Source organism: Salarias fasciatus, chromosome 4 (genome assembly GCF_902148845.1).
Source record: "Salarias fasciatus chromosome 4, fSalaFa1.1, whole genome shotgun sequence".
In the NCBI taxonomy this organism is placed as follows: domain Eukaryota; kingdom Metazoa; phylum Chordata; class Actinopteri; order Blenniiformes; family Blenniidae; genus Salarias; species Salarias fasciatus.
Genome location: NC_043748.1, coordinates 26464998 through 26488775, shown reverse-complemented (window position 1 = coordinate 26488775; position 23778 = coordinate 26464998). Strand labels below are relative to the sequence as shown.

At 53.9% G+C, this 23778-nt stretch overlaps 1 protein-coding gene across 1 annotated transcript in view; it reads left to right on the top strand.

Annotated features, from left to right (window-relative positions):
- Positions 1–14378, top strand: part of csnk1da (casein kinase 1, delta a) — a 14592-nt gene extending 214 nt beyond the window's left edge. Inside the window, exons 1-9 of the mRNA XM_030088638.1 lie at positions 1–216; positions 5691–5801; positions 8105–8253; positions 9416–9644; positions 9719–9889; positions 9980–10128; positions 10209–10377; positions 10483–10595; positions 11868–14378. The exon at positions 1–216 is cut by the window's left edge and continues 214 nt beyond it. Of these exons, the coding sequence (XP_029944498.1) occupies positions 141–216; positions 5691–5801; positions 8105–8253; positions 9416–9644; positions 9719–9889; positions 9980–10128; positions 10209–10377; positions 10483–10595; positions 11868–11918 (1218 nt within the window). The 5' untranslated portion in view covers positions 1–140 and the 3' untranslated portion in view covers positions 11919–14378. The remainder of the gene's footprint in view (positions 217–5690; positions 5802–8104; positions 8254–9415; positions 9645–9718; positions 9890–9979; positions 10129–10208; positions 10378–10482; positions 10596–11867) is intronic.
- The last annotated feature ends 9400 nt before the right edge of the window (positions 14379–23778 follow it).

Here is a 23778-nt window from a genome sequence, read left to right as displayed (position 1 = left end):
CAGAGAAGAGACGAGACCAGTGTCCGCTGCTCCGAGGACCGGATTCCCTTATCCCGCTCACACACCGACTCCCCGGCGCTACACCGTCTGATTCCCCTCCCGGAGCAGCGAGCAGCAGGCTAGCCCGACCAGCAGCCGCCATGGAGCTGAGAGTGGGGAACCGGTACCGGCTGGGCAGGAAGATCGGCAGCGGCTCGTTCGGGGACATTTATCTGGGTGAGTCTCCAGAAGGCAGTCCTGCCTGTGTGTGGACACTGTGTGGGGACACTGCCTGTGGACACTGTGTCCTCTAATGGGACGGGGATCCTGCTGTCCCGCTCCTGGAGGCTGCAGTGGATCAGCTGTCCGTTAGCTGCCAGGCTAACTGAAGGAAACTGCTCTGTGGTGCGAGACGAACTCTGTCAGTATAATCAACCAGCGGACAGTGCTTCTGTCTCACTCCGCTGCTGTGTGTGTGTGTGTGTGTGTGTGTGTGTGTGTGTGTGTGTGTGTGTGTGTCGTGTTGACATGTCTTATCTGCTCCTCCTCGGCCTTGCCTGGTTTTCTCCGTCTCCATGACCAGAAACTGGTTCAGTGTGTTTAACGGAGTGTGGAATCCGTCCTGGATCAGTGCTGGATCTGTCCTGGAGGACATCAGACCCGTCAGACTGGATCACAGAGGAGAAGACTGCCCAGCGGATCAGTGACCACCTGGAAAATCATTCAGGGCCACACAGGCTGCAGGGAACTGCAGTGAATCTCCAGGGTCCAGCTCTGAACCCGTCGCTGTGGACCCAGCGGTCCAGTTCAGCCTCACACACCTGATCCGCTGTAGTGTCCTCAAAGAGAGACCGAAGCGGGTCCAGGCTGCCCCCCACCCCAGAGCGGTGTGGTCTGGCTGTATATCTGGTGCTCCGGGGGGTCTCTGGCCTGTTGGCTCAGGTCTCGGTGTTCTGTCCAGACCTGCTCCAGGTTTTCTGTGCTCAGCCTCGCTCTCTGCAGGGGAGGACATCGGGCCCTCTGCTGGACCTGTGTAGGCCCTCGGGCCATATGCTTGATAACCCCTCAAACCCCGAACCCCTGTTTTCAGGTGTTGCAGTGTGAGCCCGGTTCCCGGGCGTCTCTGAGGCGCTGTTATGATCAGCAGGTCTTGAATGAAGGGACAGTTTGCTGGACAGTGTCTCTGTGCAGGACCGTCTCTGTTAAAGACAGGCTTTCTGAGTGGAGGACCGGGCCTGGGCGTGAGGAGCTCTGTGGAGAACATCCAGAGTGGAGGCCCGGCTGGAGAACCCGGGGCTCGGTTCAGCCTGCTGTGAGACGCTGGCCGGAGAACCTGCTGACGCAGCCAGAAGCTCGCTTCACCGTAATCTGACCCGGCTGCCAGCGCCTTACATAACCACTCTGATTTAGTTCTGCTGCTCCACCTGCCCCGCCTGCTGCTCCACCTGCCCCGCCTGCTGCTCCACCTGCCCCGCCTGCTGCTCCACCTGCCCCGCCTGCTGCTCCACCTGCCCCGCCTGCTGCTGCTGCTCCACCTGCCCCCCCTGCTGCTGCTCCACCTGCCCCGCCTGCTGCTGCTGCTCCACCTGCCCCCCCTGCTGCTGCTCCACCTGCCCCGCCTGCTGCTGCTGCTCCACCTGCCCCCCCTGCTGCTGCTCCACCTGCCCCACCTGCTGCTCCTCCTCCCCTCCTGTCTGTCCACCACCCGGTCCACAGGAAGCAGGAACTGGACTGTCCTGTCTGTCGGATGCTGGTCGAGCTGGTTGTCATGGTAGCAGCCGCTGTTGGTGTCCGGCAGTGATCGGTGTGGAGCTGTGGGTTAGTGGACAGGTGGGCCTGTGGGGTTTGAACCGGGAGCTGCGGCCCGTGCTGTGGGGGGAGGGGTGAGCCCGGTACCCGTCTGACTGCTGCTTGTGTAACAGACACCTGATGAGTCAGTGCAGGTCTGGGACCGGGCGGCTTACATAAGAGCAGAAACCTGGAGCAGGTCCAGACCTTCCGGCGGAGGAGTGGTGGCCCTGCTGAAAAGCATTGTGGGTATTCGGCAGTTTTCTCTCTGTGGCCTCCAGCCTTGGAGCCGGTGTTACTAAAGGAGCTCCAGCTGGACTGGTTGAAACAGCGCTGGCAGTGGGGCCGGGTTGAAACCCATCAGCTCTGAGCGGTCCTGGACTGGCTGAGGTCCAGAGCTGGGGGGGCCAGTCCCACACTCCAAGCAGTGCTCCGCTGATGTCTCTCCTCGTGTGTCTCCAGGAGGCTCGTCTCTGGACTGAGGAAACCAGCTGTGACTCCATGTTGGCTCAGAGTGAACTCTCGGGGTGGACTGTTCAGACCCCGCCCACAGCCCCGCCCACCAGGTGTGCTCCTGGATGTGCCCCCTGTGGACACGTCAGGCAGACCTCCTGTGACCGCCGTCCATAAGAATGCCAGTGTTTCATGGAGAAGTGTTGGAACCCTCAGAGACACCGGCTGTTCTGAGAACAGCCCTCCAGCCTCTCAGAGGGGGGGCTCACACTTTAACCATGGATCCTCACAACCACTCGGTCGGGCCCTAAAGTCTCCGTGTGTGTGTGTGTGTGTGTGTGTGTGTGTGTGTGTGTGTGTGTGTGTGTGTGTGTGTGTGTGTGTGTGTGTGTGTGTGTGTGTGTGTGTGTGTGTGTGTGTGTGTGTGTGTGTGTGTGTGTGTGGTGTGTGTGTGTGTGTGTGTGTGGCCCGCTGCCTGTCAGATCACAGCAGACTGGACACTACAGCGTTCCAGACAGGACAGGTTGGAACAGGCTCTCTCTGCTTGTGTTTTCCATCCACGTCGGAGCGTGACGTCCTGCTAGGCCTGGGCGATTATATGATCGTCATTGGTGATCGCGATTAATTTCCAGTCGATCACGGTGATCAGCTGTGAGCGCATTTACTCGATCAGACATGGCAGAAATGCACGTGACACAGTTGACTTTTTCCTGCTCAACTTCCGCCTGCAAGTTGTCTGAGAAGTAAACAGAGATGGAGCTGAACGTGGAGCAGCGAAGCAGAGGAAGTCAGCCATGTATTGGCGTTTTCCTCTGAAGATGAGGCTGCTGCTGACAGGACAGGCTGCTCCACCCGCACCGCCGCTAGCTCACTGCTGCTAGCTCACCACTGCTAGCTCACCGATCCGCAAAGAATCTGGTCTTTTGAGTCCAGGAACTACTGGTGATCCAGTTTAACTAACGACGGTTCAGTTCTTCTCTTTCACTGAAAAAACGCTGCATCGCATCATTGAACATGTCACCACGTCTTGCCGCCAACGCTCTGTTTCTAACAACATGCAGAGAGAGCCTGCAGCGCTGCAGCCCTTCTTCTTCTGTGGTGTCTGTGTAAAATAAGGTTGAACATGCAAACAGCACACCTAGTGGCATGAAGTGTAAATGCAGTCATGGCGTCGTCTGTGGCCGTGGTCTGAATGAGGATCTCCCTGGGGTTACTCCAAATGTTTCAGAAACCAGAATATTTATCTTAACACGAATATTGACGGCACGTAAACGCAGCCAGTGTCGTCTTTTCAGGCCACTGCACCATACGAGCAACATTGTAAGAGGAGAAAAATGATTAATTTTGTCTATTTTTTTTATATTATTGTAGTTTTGCACCGTTACATTTTAAGTCTAATCTGTCCAATCTAGATTATTTAAATTTTGTACATTTGATGCAAGCATTAATGATGGCAGCAGCATATTTAGCATCAGAACTTGAAAATAATGTTTACATTCTAAAGCACCTTCATTATCCCCACAGGGTTTCTTTAGCTTTTTAATCTTTTATAGCAGCAAAAGTCCTCAGGGCTGTAAACTGTCACACTTTAACTAACGATCGTTCAGTTCTTCTCTTTTACTGAAAAAACGGTGCATCGCAGGATTTTATTGTCTTGGTGCTAGATTTTTTTTCCCATTTACTGCACTGTTAAGTGAGATTGTTCTTATATTTTTCTATGTTTATATTTAATTTGCATTGCTATTTGCTTGGTTTGTTAATAAAATGTTAAACTATTCTATAGTTCTAGTTTTCAGTGCAGATGCATTAAAACTGGTTTAAAAACAATATAGCATATCGTGATTTTAATCGAGATTGAATGATATAAAAAAAAAAATATCGTGATCATTTTTTTTTGCCATATCGCCCAGCCCTACGTCCTGCGGTTGGTTCTTCAGGCTGTGTTCACATGTTGAACCACGGGGGAGGTGTGTTGGTGTGGCTCCACGAAGACATGACCTTTTCCCACATGGAGCAGGTTCTCTGGCTCGGTGGGGCTGTTCAGTCCAGAGAGAGTCCTCTGCTGGCCTCCTGCCTAAACTACAGTCTGCATGTCAGTCTGAGCTGAGGAGGCTCTGCTCGTCCTTTACACCGGACGAGGAAAACCAGGCCAGAGCTGGAGAGGAGACCAGCTGATACCGTCAGAAGAAGACTTCCGATCACATCAGCTCGTCTTCTCCTCTCCCAACTGGTGCTGGTTGCACAGCTGGTTTTGTTAGAAGTTAAGAAACTCCGTATTTGTACGATGATGTTATGTAGAAGTTTTTGGAGAGCTTTCTGTTGGTGGGTGAAATCTCGCCAGATCATGCAGTTCCCGTGCGATCCTGTAATCTCGCAGTGGCTAAGCTAGTGCGCTAACTGCAGACTGACGCCAGTGGCTAAGCTAGTGCGCTAACTGCAGACCTCTACAGACAGACTGCTGTGATGAAGTGAATCCAGACCCGCTGCCTCTCTCTGAGGCTGGATCAGTCCAGCTCAACGCCAGCTGGTTTTGTTACTGTGGACAGAAAAGATGAGAGCAAACCTCTGGATGATTTCCTGAGCACGGTGCCAAATTACAGGCAGCTCAGGAACACTGGCTTTATTTTATATTCAGCCTGTTCTCAACACCATTTTATTCATGTGTAATCTGTGAAACGAGGACTTTCTGTGTGTGTGTGTGTGTGTGTGTGTGTGTGTGTGTGTGTGTGTGTGTGTGTGTGTGTGTGTGTGTAACCTGGTGTCTGGTTACCGGGTTTAAATGGAGGATGGACACCACCTCCATATTGGCAGATCTGGAGCATCCTCTGTCAGTTTCCTGTGAGGGTGGAGTCTGGGTGTCTTCATGTCTGAGCAGGACTCCCCCTGCAGAGCTGTGGAGATACATGAAGCACACTGTCCCTCCTCTCTGTCTGTGTGAAACACCAGCAGCATGCTGGAAGACTGAAGGACCGGGACCGGGGCTGTCTGGACCGGGGACCAGGGCTGTTGGACCGGGGACCGGGGCTGTTGGACTGGGGACCGGGGCTGTTGGACTGGGGACCGGGGCTGTCTGGACCGGGGACCGGGGCTGTCTGGACCGGGGACCGGGGCTGTCTGGACCGGGGACCGGGGCTGTCGGACCGGGGACCGGGGCTGTTGGACCGGGGACCGGGGCTGTCTGGACCGGGGACCGGGGCTGTTGGACCGGGGACCGGGGCTGTCTGGACCGGGGACCGGGGCTGTCTGGACCGGGGACCGGGGCTGTTGGACCGGGGACCGGGGCTGTCTGGACCGGGGACCGGGGCTGTCGGACCGGGGACCGGGGCTGTCTGGACCGGGGACCGGGGCTGTTGGACCGGGGACCGGGGCTGTCGGACCGGGGACCGGGGCTGTCTGGACCGGGGACCGGGGCTGTCGGACCGGGGACATGCTGCGCGTCATTCAGCCGTCTTGTCCTTGTCTCTGTCCAGGCACAGACATCTCGGTGGGGGAGGAGGTGGCCATCAAGCTGGAGTGTGTGAAGACCAAACACCCTCAGCTCCACATCGAGAGCAAGATCTACAAGATGATGCAGGGTGGAGGTACAGCGCCGCGGTGTCCGCTGCTTTCTGTCGTGCATGTTGGAACATGGACCTGAGTGAAATAAAGCCTCTGGTGTACTCGTCGTCTCCTGGAGGTTGGTGGACCGGACCAGCCCGGCGGGTCTCTTGTTACCCTGCAGCTGATGTGTCCATCCTGAAGCTGAGCGGACACTTCAGCTGCTTCTGTCTGCAGGATGTTCAGAATAATACGAATTCCTCCCACACCCAGGACTGAAGCCTTCAGATCCAGATCCTGACAGGAAGCGGACCTGCTGAGGCGGGCCTCTGCTCCTCTGTCCCCTCAGTCACCTCGGTGTCTCCAGACTGGACTCGTGGTCCTCACCTCACATGACTTATTCATGTGTAGCACTCCGTCTGCTGTGTTCACAGACGTGTTTCACTGACTGGTTCAGACCGCAGTGAAGAACCATTAGGAACGTAAATCTCAGCAAATTACCACAGTCATCATTACTGTCACAGTACTGTGGAAATGTTTTCAAAAAGGTGCTTCTACACACACTGAAAACATTAAACAAGGTTCTTTAAAAAAGGAAAATGTCATAAATACAATCAATAAATGTACTTCCTGTTGGCAGAAACATCAGGATCCCTCCCTGCCAACATCCAGTGTTGCTTCCTGCTCCTTGTAGATCAGAACTCTTTACATGCAGAGGACGAGCTGCTGGAGGGAGACGGACACACTTCACAACACGCAACATGAACACAGTACCGTGACGAGCATGACAGGTAGCGCCTGGAGGCTGGGACAGGTGGTGCAGAGCTGTCCACAGAGCTGTCCCCTGCTCCCGGCGGGGTGGTGCTGAGCGGTGGTTCCTGCAGCGCCCCAGCTCCTTGGCCCGGTCCGTCCAGCTGTAGCCTCGGACACACTGTCCCCTTTGGCTCTGTGTGGCGGTTCAGACTGTCCTCTCGGGGCAGTATTGAACCGTTTGCATGTCAACCGCCTGAGAGAACAGATGACATTTGACGGTTGTGCAGACACACTCCTAGGGCGACAGTAGCTCAGATGGTAGAGCGGGTCGTCTCATAACCGGAAGGTTAGCGGTTCGATCCCCGCTCCCTCAGGCGTAAAACTGTCGTTGTGTCCTTGGGCAAGACACTCCACCCACCTTGCCTAAGTATGAAAGGTGTGAGAGTGAATGGTTGGTGGTGGGAGGGGCCGATGGCGCAGACTGGCAGCCTCGCTTCCATCAGTCTGCCCCAGGCTACAGCAGCAGCTTACCACCACCCAGTATGGAGAGAATGAAGAATGCAATGTAAAGCATCTTTGAGCCAGAAAAGCGCTGTATAAAACCAATGCATTATTATTATTACAAGAAATATCAGCAGCTTTAATTGTGGTTTGGTCTCCCTGATTTCTCTAAAACATTATTTTAAGCTGAGAACTGAGGCTAATACCAATCCTGACTGTCATCCCCACAGAGCTTTTACTGAGGACTAGTTTACAGTGGAAGACAAAAGACCTTTGTGTTGTTCTTTCCCTTTTTCAACCACATTTGAAGGAGTCTAGACTCTGTAGTTTGTCAGGAGGACGGAGGGGACTGCAGAGTCTGGTTCACCACTGAGCCTCAGTCCTTCCTTCACAAGTGTGGAGAAAATCTAAACAGGCTGAAAGCACAAACAGAGCGGAGCAGCTGTCCTCTGCAGAATCCACCAAGCGTTGGATTGTTCACCCACTAACAGGGAACGTGAGCTGGATTAGACCGTCGTGAGACAGGCTAGTTTTACCCTGCTGATGATGTGTTGTTGCAATAGTAATCCTGGCTCAAATGTCCACTGACGTCTCGCACAGTGGTCTCTGCAGTCCAATGACAGAAGGTCCGTTCTTACAAAAACCTGATAATATTGATTGTCTCTGAGACATTATAATGAAAACACTCCGCTGGTTCTGCTGGTCCAGCTGGTCCTGTTGGTCCAGCTGGTTCTGTTGGTTCTGTTGGTTCTGCTGGTCCAGCTGGTTCTGTTGGTTCTGCTGGTCCAGCTGGTCCTGTTGGTTCTGCTGGTCCTGTTGGTTCTGCTGGTCCAGCTGGTCCAGCATTAGTAGTGCTGGTCAGTGAGGGCAGACCTTCAGTCTTTCACTCGCTGTATAAAGTCGGCCAGCCCTCCTGAGAGCCGGGTCCTGCAGAGCAGGCGAGGACACTGAGCTGGAAGGCTCGGTGTCCTCAGAGGCAGCAGGGACATTCTGTCCAGAGGCAGCCGTCTGTCTTTAGAAGGCAGCGTCAGGAGCCAGCAGGAGACTGGATGCAGGCTGAGGACCCAGTGTGACCCGGTGCTCTCTCTTTCAGTGGGGATCCCCACCATCAAGTGGTGCGGGGCGGAAGGAGACTACAACGTGATGGTGATGGAGCTGCTGGGGCCCAGTCTGGAGGACCTCTTCAACTTCTGCTCCCGCAAGTTCAGCCTGAAGACCGTCCTGCTGCTGGCCGACCAGATGGTGAGCACCCAAACTACTCGGTACTGTCACTGCTGCCAACCAGCTCTACTGGCTAGTATCGCTGTTCCAACTGCATACTCCAATCCTCCTCCTCACCTGTGGTCAGACTATGTTCAGTATGAGCCAGTACGGATTCCATGAAGCAGCGCTGGATTAGTTTTTGCAGCTCCTCTTGAGTCCCGGTCCCCGAGGGCCGCCGTCCTGCGTGTTTCAGCTCTGTCTCATGCAGCGCGCTGGGCTGCGTACTGGGATTACAGCATCCACGTTAGGAGAGGTGCTGAAGCAGAAAGAGAGCTGGAACGTGAAGGCGTTCTGTGACACCAGACCGGCACCAGTCTCCTCTCAGAACACCTCTGTTAACCAACAGCTAGCAAACACAGAGCAGTGCTGGATGACACCAGTGCAGGGCGGCGCAGACCTGCACTGGTTTGCCTCTCAGCACGACGGTCTTAGGTTCAAATACCAGCCGGGGCCTTTCTGCGTGGAGTTTGCATGTTCTCCCCGTGTGTGTGTGGGCTCCTTCCTGGTACTGCAGCTCCCTCCCCCAGTCCAGAAACATGCATGTCGGGTGAGCTGGTGACCCCAAACTGCCCCGAGGAGTGAGTGTGAAACAGCAGCCAGCTGTCTTCACTCGGCCTGAGACCAGCGGTCGTCCAAGCTTCTCAGTAAACCAGCAGCTCCACCGGCTCGGCCAATCAGCTTCAGGACCATCAGCTGGAAGGCTCCATGTAAAGTAATGAGAGCTCAGCCTGTGGCCTGCACACAGCGCAGAGAGGGACTGGATAGATAGGGTTCAGGCACTGGTGAGTACGTTCAGTCTGCTGTAAATAAAACACTGAACCAGGTGAGATCTGACTCCCAGCTGCACCGAACCGCTCACAGAAGTGCATCGTTTCTGTTGGGGTTTTCAGTCACGGATTTTTTTCTCGTGTCATTTTCTGTGCAGACCTCTTTTTGGAGTCCTCCATCCGATAGTTATGTCGACAGATAATTTTTCCTTGGAATGTCCGAAATGGGGTTTTTCTGGTCTCCCATATGCTGGTTTTTCCCGCGGTTCATCGCGGCAGCGGGGTGGTTTTCTCGGCGCCGCCGGTCCCTGAAGCAGACCTCAGTCCAGCAGGGTTCTCCAGGGCCTGACTCTGACTCCTCATCCCGTTCCCAGATCAGCCGCATCGAGTACATCCACTCCAAGAACTTCATCCACAGAGACGTGAAGCCGGACAACTTCCTGATGGGTCTGGGGAAGAAGGGCAACCTGGTCTACATCATCGACTTCGGCCTGGCCAAGAAGTACCGTGACGCCCGCACGCACCAGCACATCCCGTACCGCGAGAACAAGAACCTGACCGGCACCGCCCGCTACGCCTCCATCAACACCCACCTGGGCATCGGTAAGACCCGGGGCGCTCTGGGGCGCCGGCCCGGTGGAAGCGGCGGCCCTGACCCCCTCCCCCTCTGAACACAGAGCAGTCCAGACGCGACGACCTGGAGTCGCTGGGCTACGTCCTGATGTACTTCAACCTGGGCTCGCTGCCCTGGCAGGGCCTCAAGGCCGCCACCAAGAGGCAGAAGTACGAACGCATCAGCGAGAAGAAGATGTCCACGCCCATCGAGGTGCTGTGTAAAGGCTACCCCTGTAGGTCCCTGCTGCCTCCACGCTGCCTCCACGCCGCCTCTGACCCCGTCTGACCCCGTCTGACCCCGCTCCCGTGTCTCTGACCCTCAGCCGAGTTCGCCACCTACCTGAACTTCTGCCGCTCGCTGCGCTTCGACGACAAGCCGGACTACTCGTACCTGCGGCAGCTCTTCAGGAACCTGTTCCACCGCCAGGGCTTCTCCTACGACTACGTCTTCGACTGGAACATGCTCAAGTTTGTGAGTGCAGCGGCTGCTGAGTGTGTGTCTGCCGTGGCCGAGGTGTGTGAGGTGTGTGTAACCACGGGGGCGGGGTTCAGGGTGCTAACAGGGCCATGGAGGACGCCGAGAGGGAGCGCCGGGACCGGGAGGAGAGGCTGAGGCACAGCAGGAACCCCGGGGCCCGGGGCCTGGCCGGGGCCTCAGGCAGGGCCCGGGCCAATCAGGACGCAGCAGCACCGTCCCCGCTCAACCCGTCCTCACACACCGGTCAGCATGCACACACACACACACCCACACACACACACCGTCACACTCCCTACGTCTGGCTGCTGGCGGTTGGGAACCTTAATGCGTGTCTCGTTGGATTCTCAGGTCTGGAGAAGGAGAGGAAAGTCAGCATGCGTCTCCATCGTGGAGCTCCGGTCAACATCTCGTCCTCAGACCTGACGGGACGCCAGGACACGTCTCGCATGTCCACCTCACAGGTACTCAGCGCGCCGGGCGGAGGCCGGGCGGACCGTGTCTCAGTGCGAGCCTCGGTCCCTGGCTGTGCCGGGTGATCTGGTTTGGGTCCAGGACCAGGCTGAACGGAGCTGAGCCAGCTTCAGGAATACACCCAGCAAGTTACTGTCCAGCTGTCACGTTTCAACAGTGTCAGAAAATGTCCATAGTTCAGTCAAAACTCTAAAACATGAAAACTGAGACCATCAAATCTGCTGAGAGTCATGAACAGAGATGTAAAGATTCTTTTGAAAGAGAACTAATGGAAAGCGTTTCTGGGGACTGTCTCCAGACACAGTGAGGTTAAGATTCAGGTTCCACTGTCTCTCCTCCTGCAGGCTGAACCAGGTCACTCTCCTACCTTTTTATAGTGGTTCTGTCTGCTTGATTCAGGGCCAAACCCCGTCAGGAAGCCTGGGACGGAGCTCCTCTCCTCCCCTGCCTGAGCCAAGTGCGCCCCCCGGAGGCCAGACAGTGCAGCAGCCAGCTGACCCTTCTAAACCCTTTATTCTCTGATCTTTACTGATCTTCCTGACCAGAGGTTCACTTCCAGTAGAGGGTTAGTTCCACAGTACAGCTAAACTCCCAGGCTGCCGAGCTGCCCACTCCCAGCATGCTCTGCTGCAGGGCTCTCCACATCCCTCCAATAGTGACCTTCTGGACCCTGTAGACCCTCTGGCCCTTGTAGGTCTGTGCATTGAGTCGGGGTGTCCACGTCTACACGGATAATAAATCATAACGGTTTAGGAAAAATCAATAACCGTGTTCACGTCACTTCCTCCTCCTCGTTCTGTTTTCTCCTTTGTGGAGCGATGATGTTTCCTGAAGCCTTCAGATAATAACATGAACTAACTAGATGTTTCCTCTAGTGCAGCTATCTACATGCAGAATAAATACATACGGAGCAGTGTTAACAATGTTTAAAAAAAAAAAAAAAAGCCACAGCCAGTGCTATGTTCAAGTTGACGCCATGGCAGCTAACGGCGGGCGGAGCGCTGCGGCAGCTGTTCTGACTGGAGGCTGAGTCAGGCACAGCTGGTTTACAGCAGCAGTACGGGGTCTGGGAGAGACCAGCTGCCCCTGAAACTCCCCACAAGCTGGAGGGAGAGAGCTGCAGCTAGCACCGATGCTAACGCTAGCTATCGAGATATTGCTAGCGGTTCACAAGCTAGCATGAGGGATTTTGCATACAAAAATCAAAGAAATGTGACGAGACACTTAATGAACGTATCATGAGGCCCTCTCTCTGTCCACAGGCTCTGTCCAGGGTCACGCCCAGCGGCCTCCAGTCTGCAGCTCCACGGTGAAACCTCCACCCACCTGCACCTGCACCACGGAGGCCTCAGCGTGCACCACCGGCCGCGCACGCACACGCACGCACACACACACACACACACACACACACACACACACACACACACACAGGACTGCCGACTAATGCGCAAGATTCTTGCTGCACTCCTGCCAAGCTAGGGCGTGTGTGCGTGCGTGTGCGCGCGCGCGTGCGTGTGTGTGTGTGTGTGTGTGTGTGTGTGTGTGTGTGTGTGTGTGTGTGTGTGTGTGTGTGTGTGTGTGGGTGGGCGCGCACATGCGTGTGTGCGTGCGTGCGTGTGTGTGTGTGTGTGTGTGTGTGTGTGTGTGTGTGTTTGAGCGTGCGTGTTTCTGTACGTAGCAGGTGGAGCGCAGTTTGGTTGCCTTAACAACCACTTTGGCGGTAGCAGCCGCAGCTTCCAGCTGAGCAGTGGGCGTGTCCAGCCGGCCCCACTTCCTGTCCGCGGCCCAGCTCAGTGTCCTCCTCCTCCTGTAGGGGGCGTCCTCAGGTGCTCTGGACACCGGACAGGGAGACATGTTGCTTTGAGTCTGTAGTGGGAAGCTGTGAACGACCACACACTGGATGTGTGTGTGTGTGTGTGTGTGTGTGTGTGTGTGTGTGTGTGTGTGTGTGTGTGTTTCAGTCTTAGTTCTCCAGCCTCTGAGGGTTGGAGATGATGCTGTTTTCTTTGTAGCTACCGTGTCTCCTCCTCCTCCTCCTCCTCCTCCTCCTCACTTGTTCCTCTGCTTTCACTTTGAACCAGAACCTGTTGTTTTCCTTTGTTGTTGGAGTTGACCTCTGACCTTGTCCCAGCTGAAGAGACAGAACCCTGCAGCCGGGGGTCATAAACCATGCAAATAAGCCAGGTCTCTGTCCAGTGATAGAGAAATCTCCAGCTCCAGTCCAGGGGTCAAAGTTCACATGTTGACCCTGCTGGTGACGCAGTTGACCGTCATCGCTGGAGAAGCTTCCAGAAACACCAGCAGCAGCTCGCCTCCTCGCGGTCCTGCTTCAGGCATCTCCACCTCTCACCAGGGACCTGGTCCTGGACCAGGTCTCAACCTGGTCCTGTCCCTTGGACCTGGTCCTGACCCGCCGTGTGTTTCTGGTGTGTTTCGGTCCATCAGCGTCAGGGGCCAGAACCACTGGATCACCTTCTGAAGTTGACCTGGAGTCGTTTGCTGTCCTCAGAGTCCAGGCTGCTGGTCCTGGAGTCAGCATCAGTCATGTTCAAACCCTGAAGTCCGTCTGTCCATATTGAGCCCTGCAGCTGGCCAGATGTGGCCCACAGGCCACATGTTTGATACCCCTGGTAGAAAGCACGAACTGAGGCAAGCTGAGAGCAGAGAAACCCCAGCTCAAACCTGGAGGGAGCGTCGGAGCCCAGTGGGGGGCCTCTGGGGGCCGGTGGACTCATCTGGCTCCACTGAGAGGTCAGGCTTTCCAGATCCCCCAGGTTCTCATGGTCCCCCCGGACTCTCGCAGCTCTCCTGGTCCTTCGGGCTCTCGCGGTCCCGCCGGGCTCTCGCAGCTGTCGCGGTCCCGCCGGGCTCTCGCCGTCCCAAGGCTCTTGCAGCTCTCCTGGTCCCTCAGGCTCTCGCGGTCCCCCGGGCTCTCGCAGTCCCCCGGGGCTCTCTGGGTCCCTAGGCTCTCGCAGCTCTCCTGGTCCCCCCGGTTCTCTGGGTCCCTGGACTCTCGCGGGTCCCCCGGGCTCTTGCGGTCCTCAGGCTCTCGCGGTCCCCCAGGCTCTCACAGCTCTCCTGGTCCCTCAGGCTCTCGCGGCTCTCCCTGGTTCTCATGGGTCCCCTGGGCTCTCGCGGTCCCCCCGGGCTCTCACGGTCCCCAGGCTCTTGCAGCTCTTCTGGTCCCCCAGACTGTCGCAGCTCTCTGGGTCCCCCGGGCTCTCGCGGTCCCCCGGGCTCTTGCAGGTCCCCGGGGCCCTTGCGGTCCTCTGGCTCTCGCGGGTCCCCCGGGCTCTCGCAGCTCTCCTGGTCCCCCGGGCTCTCGCGGTCCCCCGGGCTCTCGCAGCTCTCCTGGTCCCCTGGGCTCTCGCGGTCCCCTGCCTCTCCAGTAGAAACGTAGTGTAGACTGACAGTGTTGTAGGCCGTTCTCGTGGTTCCAGGGTGGTTCACCTGTTCTGTGGTGTTTAGGTTTGGCTCAAAGTGACGAATTAACTTGTGTCTCACTGATGATGATGATGATGATGATGAAGAGCAGGAGCTCTCTTGCCCTGGGGGGTTCTTGAGGCCGTCTTGTCCGCCTCACTTCACTTCTTGTATTGTCTCTTTTTTCAGTTTTTTAACTGTAAGTGGAGATGATTGATCATGTCCCACAATGCATCTGGACTGTGGACTGATGGAACCTCTCTCCACTCCGGACTCTGGGCTCCTCATTTGTAATGCCACTGTATTTGTGAATTTTAAAACTGTGTAAATAAATTAAGTACTTAAGTATTGGTTTGTGTGTATCTGGACTGATTCTTTCCTCTGGCCACCCCACACACACACACACACACACACACACACACACACACACTGTTCTCCCAGTCAGAAGTGAAATCAGGCAGATGGTGGTTAAACGTTCAGGTCAGTGACGTGTGGAGGATCTCCTGCTGGACTAAACCTGATCCTGGGCTTTATTCATGATGCTGCTGGAGCAGATAATCTGCTGATCAGTAATTCAGCGGTAAAGGTCCAGAATCACCCTTCATCCAGCTGCCTCAGTTCTTCTGACCCTGAAGACCAGCTGGACCTGACCCCCCTCCTGGAGGCTTGAAAGCTTCAGGCCTTCTGAGAGGGCGATGGGAGTCCTCCTACCTTTATGTATGACCCTCCTGGTCTGGATGCTGAGGAAGCCTTGATGGGTGGACTGGTTTGTCCAATAATTTTCCAGAACGACATTTGGATTTCATCCTACATTCACCAAATGGATCAAGGTGCTGTTTTAAACCCTAGTTCCAAAGCTGAGTAAAAGACTGCGTTTCTGAAGAGTTTCACTGAAACAGAGGAAGCAGGCAGAGTTATCCCTCCTGCTGCTCAGCTAGTCTAGAACCAGAGGCAGAAGAGACCAGGAAGATCAAGACCAGGTCTAGCAGAGACTGAAGGACCAGGACCACCAGAGACTGAAGGACCAGGACTACCAGAGACTGAAGGACCAGGACTACCAGAGTGGAACAGAGTTAGTTGTTCAGTGTATGTTTTTATGTAGAATAAATCAATCAATTAATCAATAAAATGATATCAAATGTATTGAAAAGAGAAAAGATGAACATTTTTCCATCAACAGCTACAGAACATTTATGACCACACACTAACCTCAAGCACATCCTGACACACACACACACACACACACACACGCACACGCACACGCACACAGCGTACAGCTCATCGAGCGTGACTATCTTCACGTGACCGCCTGTCTATATTTAGATGTTCCTGTTGGGCTCCTTCTTTCTGATTGGACGACGTGTCGGACGTCCGCGCGCTCTGCCAGTCCAATCATGGCCCGGTGCTCCGGCAGCAGCCGCTGTGCTGCGGGCTGACGGAGGAGGGGTGGAGGAGGGATGGAGGGATGGAGGGATGGAGGGATGGAGGGATGGAGGGCGCGCGCTAGGACCCGGCGGCCGCCCCGGCTGCAGGTGGGCTGCATGCAGACGTGCGGGGAGACGCGCTCCCGCAGAAGCCGGTGCTGAGGCAGGAGGAGCGGCGCGCATCTCCACAGCATCGCGGTAAGTCTCCCTCTGCTCCCGCTCTCCTCCGCCCAGGGTGAAAGGTCACCGACCGAGCCTGAGGTGACCGGGGTTTCACGGTGTAGACTAACCACGGCAGCAAAGCGCCGCTGTCGCTCCCCTGTGAAGATGGTTGAAGATGATTTAAAGTGGAAGCCACGGTGCTGAGGTGAGCGTCCTCTGTCCTCTGGACGAAGCCATGGCAGCCTCTGCTCCGGAGCGCCATGGCTCCCAGCCCAGCATCAGGTGAGCAGGCGGCACTCCTGGACAGGAGGAGTTGGTCTGATGGACAGATGACAGGTGGGTGTTTGGGTGGAGCTCAGTGAGGAGACAGGTTATACTGATGTGTGTGTTTGTGTGTGTGTGTGTGTGTGTGTGGGGGGGGGGGGGGGGGGGGGGGGGGGGACTGCTGAGTGGAGGTGAAAGAACACTGCTTTAGTTATGTGGTGGAAGCAACAGGTGGAGTCTGGGGACAGGGACTTTTTTTTTGAGGGGGGGTCATCATTCCATCTGATCTGTGTGAGAGAGTCAGCTGTCATGTGAGGTTTCTGCCCTGTGGCTGGAGGCTGTGAGGGTGAGGGTGGAGGTGGAACATCACACAGCTGGAGACCGTAGAATAAAGAAATGGAAGGGAGCAAACACTGAACCCTGAGGGACACCGTGACGCTGTGAGGGGGCAGCTGCCAGTGAGCCATCAGAGCCGTGATGGAGGATTTCAGCTCGGAGGGGAGAAGAGAGTGGTTCATGTGAACAACGTGCAGAATTCCAGAGCTGATCTGTTCAGACTGCTGCAGCCGTCTGAAAGCATGAATCTGAAGTCTGAATCGCGGTGCGGTCTAGAGAAGTTCCTCTGATGGTAGAAACGGTTCCTGACCAGCTGTCAGAGTGATGCTCAACGGACAGCTGTAGAACAAAACTCCAGACGTCTGGCCTCAGACTGATCAGTTTCCCGTAAAGCTGACGTGTTCTCTGACGTCTGGGATCACATTGTCCACAGCTAGAATTCAAGTTTCTGTTTCTGTCATTGCTTAGTTGAAGAAAAGTGACATTTAGCCATGTCTCCGTTTCTGACAGGGAACCTTTTAGAGAAGAGAGTGTGTGGAACTCAGAAGCTCTGAATGAGCAGTACAGCTGCATGTCGTCTGCATAGAGGTGTAAGAAATGGAGCTGTAACGTCTGATGATTTGGCCGAGAGGGAACAAAAGAGAACTGGACTGAGAACAGATCCCTGAGGCACCCCGCAGAACTGTATCAGACTTTTCTCCATTTAGAACAACACTGAACGTTCTGCCAGAGAGGAATGGTGAGAAACAATGTTACCGACTCCAAACACGAAGTCTGTGTTTCGTGGTGGTGGTCTACAGTGTCAACGGCACAACAGAGTCCAGCAGAACCAGGACTGTGTTCTGTCCTGAGCTCCAGCAGAACCAGGACTGTGTTCTGTCCTGAGCTCCAGCAGAACCAGGCCTGTGGACTGCGATGGGCCAGGAAGATCAGCAATGTCTTGCAGAGCAAGTGAGGACCAGGCACTGGAATCAAAGGGCAAACAGCTGATCTAATGGAGGCAGCCTTATTTACAAAAAAGAGCAAAAACTCACTGGACTTTTGACTCCGTCTTCCTGATTTGTTTCCGAAACAAAACCTTCAGATTTTTCTTTCCTGCAGTTATAAGGACAGTAAAGTATTCAGTCCTGGCGTCCTTCAGCATGTCTTGATGGGAGGGTATCGATCCTGTCAGAATACCACAGCAGAATGTAAAAGCTTCAAATGTGTAAACACCTTTGACTTCTTGATGCGGCTTCACATGCCTCTGAAAGAGTATATTTTATAACACTTAGCTAATAAATCTGAGCAGTGTGTCTGAAGCAGTAATGCTCCCCATTTATGTTGGTGTTAATCTTTCAAATAGAATAAGCAACAATAACACAAGTAGCTACAGAGTTGAGGCGGAATATCCTCCCCACAACACCGCAGAACGTACAGCCGTAGTCCCTAAACAACCAGGAGACAGAGGCTCCAGCAGCGTCTCCCAGTGACCGCCAGCTGCTCTCCGAAATGTGAGAGCAGCTCAGGAGGCCGAGCAGAGCCAACACGAGCAGGACAAGATGCACCAGCACAGCAAAGTGTTTTATATACACACATGCACAACCAAATGCACAACATGCTGGCCGGACAAAACGTTAATATGCATCCTATCAAGTCAAATCAAAACCAACATGGACAGAAGGGAAACGCACCAGCGAGTCTGCCCAGGACGGGTTAATCCAGCTCAGCTGCTGATCACGGTTCTGACCTGGCGTCTGGCTTTTCTGCTGAAACAGACTCCGTCGTGGCCCCGTCCTGTGATATGAAGCTGTGTGTGGATGAGTCCAAACCGGACACCATCAGTGCCGCGGAGCTGAATGCAGCCTGGTGAAATATTCACACGCTGGCTCTCGGTCCTTCGCCAGCTTGGGCCTCGCTTGACGTCCGAAAGCGGCTCTTTCTGCCGACTGAATTCCTTCTTTACCAAGGAACCTTGCCATCTGGAACTCCACAGTCCTGATGCTGTTGTTCCGTCATCTGGACTCTAGATCTTCACATTTCTTCTTGAGTTTAGTCGCATTAGCACTGCAGGAGCCAAATATGGGAAAATGGGTTCATATGGCCACAAGAGGGCACTGTGGTTGTATGAGAGGAGCTCACCTGTCTAAGGGCGGATGGGATCCCTGAAGGGCAAACAAGTGTTTGAATGTTGTGAAGCTACACTGTGGTGAAACGGCCACGAAGCCGTGACGCCGCCGTCTCCGACGCCGGGCCTGTCAGGCTCTGCCAACGGCGCCGTGTTTGAACGCATTCTGCCCCACTGAGGGATCATTCCACTGCCTTGCCACTGGGCTCAATGAATCTCTGCTTGCTGCGAGATGTTCGCCATCTTCGAAACCGTTCACAGCCATCAGAGTCACCAGGTAGCAGAAAGGGAGCAGGCCGGCTCGGGCCAGCATGCCCTCAGCAGGGTGAGGCAGCCTTCACGGGGGCGATGCCGTTGCTGCTCCCGGAGATTCCATTTCCTCTCAGTGTAGCCATGCTAGCATCAGCAGCCTCTTCCTGCTCCAGCTGTGTCTTCAGAGTCGCAGGTTGAGCTGGACAGTAAGTAAGAGTTCCTTCATTAGGACGTCAGCCATATCTTTCCTCAGCAAGTCAGCAGCTGGAGCTGGAGAGCGCAGGTGTCACTGTCGGCTGGCGTTGAGGTGAGCGCAGCGGGGCAGGTGACTCACCTGGACATCCGGCCACGCTGTGCAGCCGTGAGTCTTTCCAGCCTTTCCACGGCAGTAGAATGTTGTATTTCCTGACAGAGAGTAGAGTGGTTTCAGATCAGGCTGAACTTTACAATAAAACAGAGGTGAAATGCAGTTTGATGGAAAACAGCAGGAGACCTGAACTCACATCCTGCTGCACTGAAAGCCAGCAGCGCCCTGACTCATTACCTGCTTAACTTTTGAAAAGTAAAACCTGGAAATCATATAGCTTCAGTCTTATGACAGTCATTCCAGATCCAGATGTGATTTACTTTTTTGAAGATTCAGACTTATTTTTTTTTAATAAAAGAAGGTCAGCAATATATCCAGGCGTATTTGGCGCTGCTCCTGAGTAATAATACCTGCGATTGCCCTTGGGCAGACTCAGACTGCAGCGGTGGACAGTTTTTTTTAGTCTGGCCACGTCATGAGCCCATCAGCGCAGCAGTGGAGATGCTCATGTTACCTGGAGACGCTGGTGTCTGGAGCCAGCCGGCTGCTCCGTCCTCCTGCTCTCCATGAAGCCGTAAATCACCCGGTGGAGCCGCCGCCGTGTCCGAGCCTCCTCCTGCATCGACTGGACACAAGTCCAGTTTTTCAGGCTGTAGAAGCAGCTGAAGTCCTGACTGAACCAGGTCCAGGCTGCTCAGTGGGATTAAAGCCCAGAGAGACTGTGAGCCTGTCAGTCACGATGCAGGGCATAGAGGATGCAGGCTAGCCACCATGAATGATGCTAATAACTTCCAAGTGGCCTGAGAAGAAGAGAGAGCAAGCTTCCTCCACTTCCACTGTTGGTTCAGGCTCGATACAGTCGACTGATTTCATCAAATCTCGTATCATCATTATTTCAACCTGACTCTGATGTTTTGAGTAATCAGGACCGTGTTTTGCTGTGGTGAATGAAGACTGATGCCCAAAATGAGTTAAACCCAGTGTGATGCTGTTTTAACAGAAAATATTCATTGGATTATAGAGGGGATTTGTTATCAATTTGTTGTATTTTAATTACATCTCAGTATTTTGTATAAGATAATACACTTCAATACAAAGCAACGTTTTCTGATTAAAACTGATTTTAAAGGGCAACTCTGGTTTTTTGACACCTGGACCTTATTTCTAGGTGTGTCATGCTCATATACTCTCTCAGACAAACATGGTGCAGCTCGGAGTCCTTCAGAAGTTATTTAGATCCAACCGATTTAGCCGCACTTAGCGGGGGCCACGGCAATGGCGCTTCAGCGCGGGACATAATCTCTGCAAAATCACTCATTTCGGCTATATTTCTTCATCCATCGCCAGTGTTTTCATAAAGTCAGCTCGTCCACCGTCTTCAAGGGGGTTCGGCTGACAATTTTTGCTAACTTAGCCACAATTAGCTCGGATGGGAGCGTTGCGGAGCTCCTCTCCCCAGCAGAGAGGCACTTTGGCTCGGCCTCGGCTGTCGCGGCGCCCGGGCGTCTGACTTCCAGGGGCCGATTGGGTAAACGGCCCGGAGCTGCTCCACGGAGGCTCCAGAGGTCCCTAAGGCCGGCGGAGGCGCACCGCACGCGGGCCTCGGTGCACGCGCATGGCCGCCGCGTTCCTCCTGGAGCCCTCTCCTCACCGAGAAGTGAGGCACCCAGGCGCCGTGACAGCCTCCAGTCCTCCCCCTCCTCTGTTCGCCGGGTTCATGTCAGGTACAATGACTTCACGCGACAACACTCCGGCCTCACCAAAAAGGATTTGAAGGAGCTTTTCAGTTTTTCTGGAAAGCTGCGGGAAGACGGTCTTCATCAGCGGGTCGCTCCCGACTCTCTTTATTGGTGCTGGGTTCTTCTCCAGGCTCCTCAGCTTGATCCCCTGCTCCAGCAGTCCTGCTCAGCTCACAACCTTCGCTTCATCGACAACTTCAGCCTCTTCTGGAACCGCCCTGCTGTCTACCTACGCTGGCAACTCCATGTTCTCAGGTAACATCCAGCAGGCAGTCCAAACATCCCCAGCTATCAATCCATTTGACTGACTGCCCATAAGCCCCGCCCCCTCATCACACACCACACACACTCCTCTCTCTTCTTCTGTTCAGTGAAACATTGAAGAAAAACGACACAATCTGTGTTTTCATCTTCAGCAGACAACAGGTTCACATAAGGAGAGGAGTTAATCTGAGAGACTTACTCAAAACTCAAACTAAATCTACAGGAGAACAAAAACCCAAGTAGTCAAATATGGACTGTTAAATATCTGATCCCTCTCCTCCAAATCTTTACTTTTTAGTGATTATCAAGTGATCATAATTTAGATTTATTAAACCTCAATTAAACCTGGTTAAAGAAGAACATCTCTGTTTGAAGGTGCTGTAGGCAGGATTACCTTCGCAAGATGTCGATTTGACCCATCAAAGATGGCGATTTGAAACCCGGAGTCGTGCCGACCTCGGGGTGCCGAGCGGGGCCGGCAGTGTCACGGCCGCCTGCGCCGGCGGGTTGACTCACCTGTGACCTTTTCACGGCGGGCCTGGGGTCAAAGGCTTTTTTTAAGAATTCCAGTAGAAACAGACGGTGTCCTCCATGGAGTTTTGACGATGTTATGTCCGACGAGGCAGGTCAATATGCGGGCCTGGACTTCCTCATGCGCGTTCACGAGAAGCAGAGCTTTGTCGCACCGCCCCTCGACCAATCAGGATAGAGCCTCAGGGGCTCTTCTGATTGGTCAAAGATACCGGGAGCGGTCAAGAATCCTTTTCAGCTCAGAACAGAGACAGATGGAAACGCTGCGCCCTCACCGTAGCACAATTGTGCTACACTCCTGAAGAATTATCAGTGGATACTCTAACATTTAATCCAAAGAAAACACAGAAAAATTAGCATTGACTAGCAAAATCCTGCCTACAGCACCTTTAAATGAAGCAACATGTTATCTAGCAAATGTATCTGTCTGTCCCATTTTTTCCTCCCTCTGTCCCTTTCGCCAACTGATACAGTAGAAAGTCTCCTCCTCTGAGCCTGGTTCTGCAGGGTTCTCCTCCTCTGAGCCTGGTTCTGCAGGGTTCTGCAGGGTTCTCCTCTGAGCCTGGTTCTGCAGGGTTCTCCTCCTCTGAGCCTGGTTCTGCAGGGTTCTGCAGGGTTCTCCTCCTCTGAGCCTGGTTCTGCAGGGTTCTGCAGGGTTCTCCTCCTCTGAGCCTGGTTCTGCAGGGTTCTCCTCTGAGCCTGGTTCTGCAGGGTTCTCCTCCTCTGAGCCTGGTTCTGCAGGGTTCTGCAGGGTTCTGCTCCTCTGAGCCTGGTTCTGCAGGGTTCTCCTCCTCTGAGCCTGGTTCTGCAGGGTTCTCCTCCTCTGAGCCTGGTTCTGCAGGGTTCTGCAGGGTTCTCCTCCTCTGAGCCTGGTTCTGCAGGGTTCTGCAGGGTTCTCCTCCTCTGAGCCTGGTTCTGCAGGGTTCTCCTCTGAGCCTGGTTCTGCAGGGTTCTCCTCCTCTGAGCCTGGTTCTGCAGGGTTCTCCTCTGAGCCTGGTTCTGCAGGGTTCTCCTCTCTCTCCCTTCCTTCCCTCAGCCTGTTCTTGCTCAGGTGGATCTGTTGGACTTTCTCTGCAGAGGTGTCTGGAAAAGACTGTGTTGTAGTTGGCACTTGATAAATAAAGCTGAATTGAACTGAAATGCTGTCCTAGTTCCTGGTTCCTGGTGTTGTGGCTGCAGGTTCCTGGTGTCCTGGTTCCTTGTCCGTGGTGGGTGTCTGGATTCGTTTGGACTTTGTTTTTTGGTCTGACCTTCAGAGGTCTTGTTGTCTTCCTGGATTTGCTGCCTGATGAAAACAGCAACAGTGCCGTCACAGTCAGTGACGTTCCCAGAGGGCAGGGAACTCCCTGTGGGCCTGATATATTTGGGCTCATTGTTCACAGCTTGGCCCAGATGCAGAGGAACTCTTTATGTACTCTAAATCTACTCGGCAAACAAGAGCTAATCCAGGACAACCATGTGCGCCTGTCTGTCCATGTGGACGAGTCTCTGGACTCGTTCAAAAAGGGCTTGAAGACTTTTATTCAGGGAAGCTTTTAGCTGAATATTTCACTGGATAAATCTATGATATATAAAACGATATGTATGCCTTTTACAACATTCCATACAGCAGGTTATGGCCTTTTATCTGTGAAAAGCACTTCATGAATTAACTTTTCTTGCTTGCAGATAGAAGCTGTTGAAATCAGACCACAGGCTTAGTGGTCTCAACACACTGAAACACCTGCTGGCATTAACACTAGGGCTGGGTACCGTTTAACGGTACCTCAGTGGTACTGACCGAAAAACTTGGATATATACCGGTACCGAACAGACATGCGTACGGGTATCACTTTCGGTTCTTAAAGTGGCTGCGTGGTCAATAAACATGCGCGGAAACGATGGTTCAGTTCTTCTCTTTTACTGAATAAACGGTGCATCACATCGTTGAACATGTGACCACGTCTTACCGCTCACACTCTTTCTAACAACATGCAGAGAGCCTGCAGCCTGCAGCCCTTCTTCTTCTGTGGTGTCTGTGTCAAATAAGGTTGAACATGCAAACAGCACACCTAGTGGCAGGAAGTGTAAATGCAGTCATGTCGTCTGTGCGCCGTGAAGGCAGGAACCGAAAACAGTACCGTTCAGGAACCGGTACCGTATGTGAGGTATCGAAAAAGTAGTTGTACCCGAAAAATATACAACGGTACCCAGCCCTAATCAACATTAGTGAAAGTGTTTTCCATGGACGGCTGGCTCGTGCTGGTCTGAACATGTGACATTTCATAACTTGAAGCGGTTATGATCATAGCTCCAAATGTCCACAGCTGATCCCTGTGTGGACTCCTGGACTGACTCTGTTGTTGAGGTCGAGCATTCATCTAC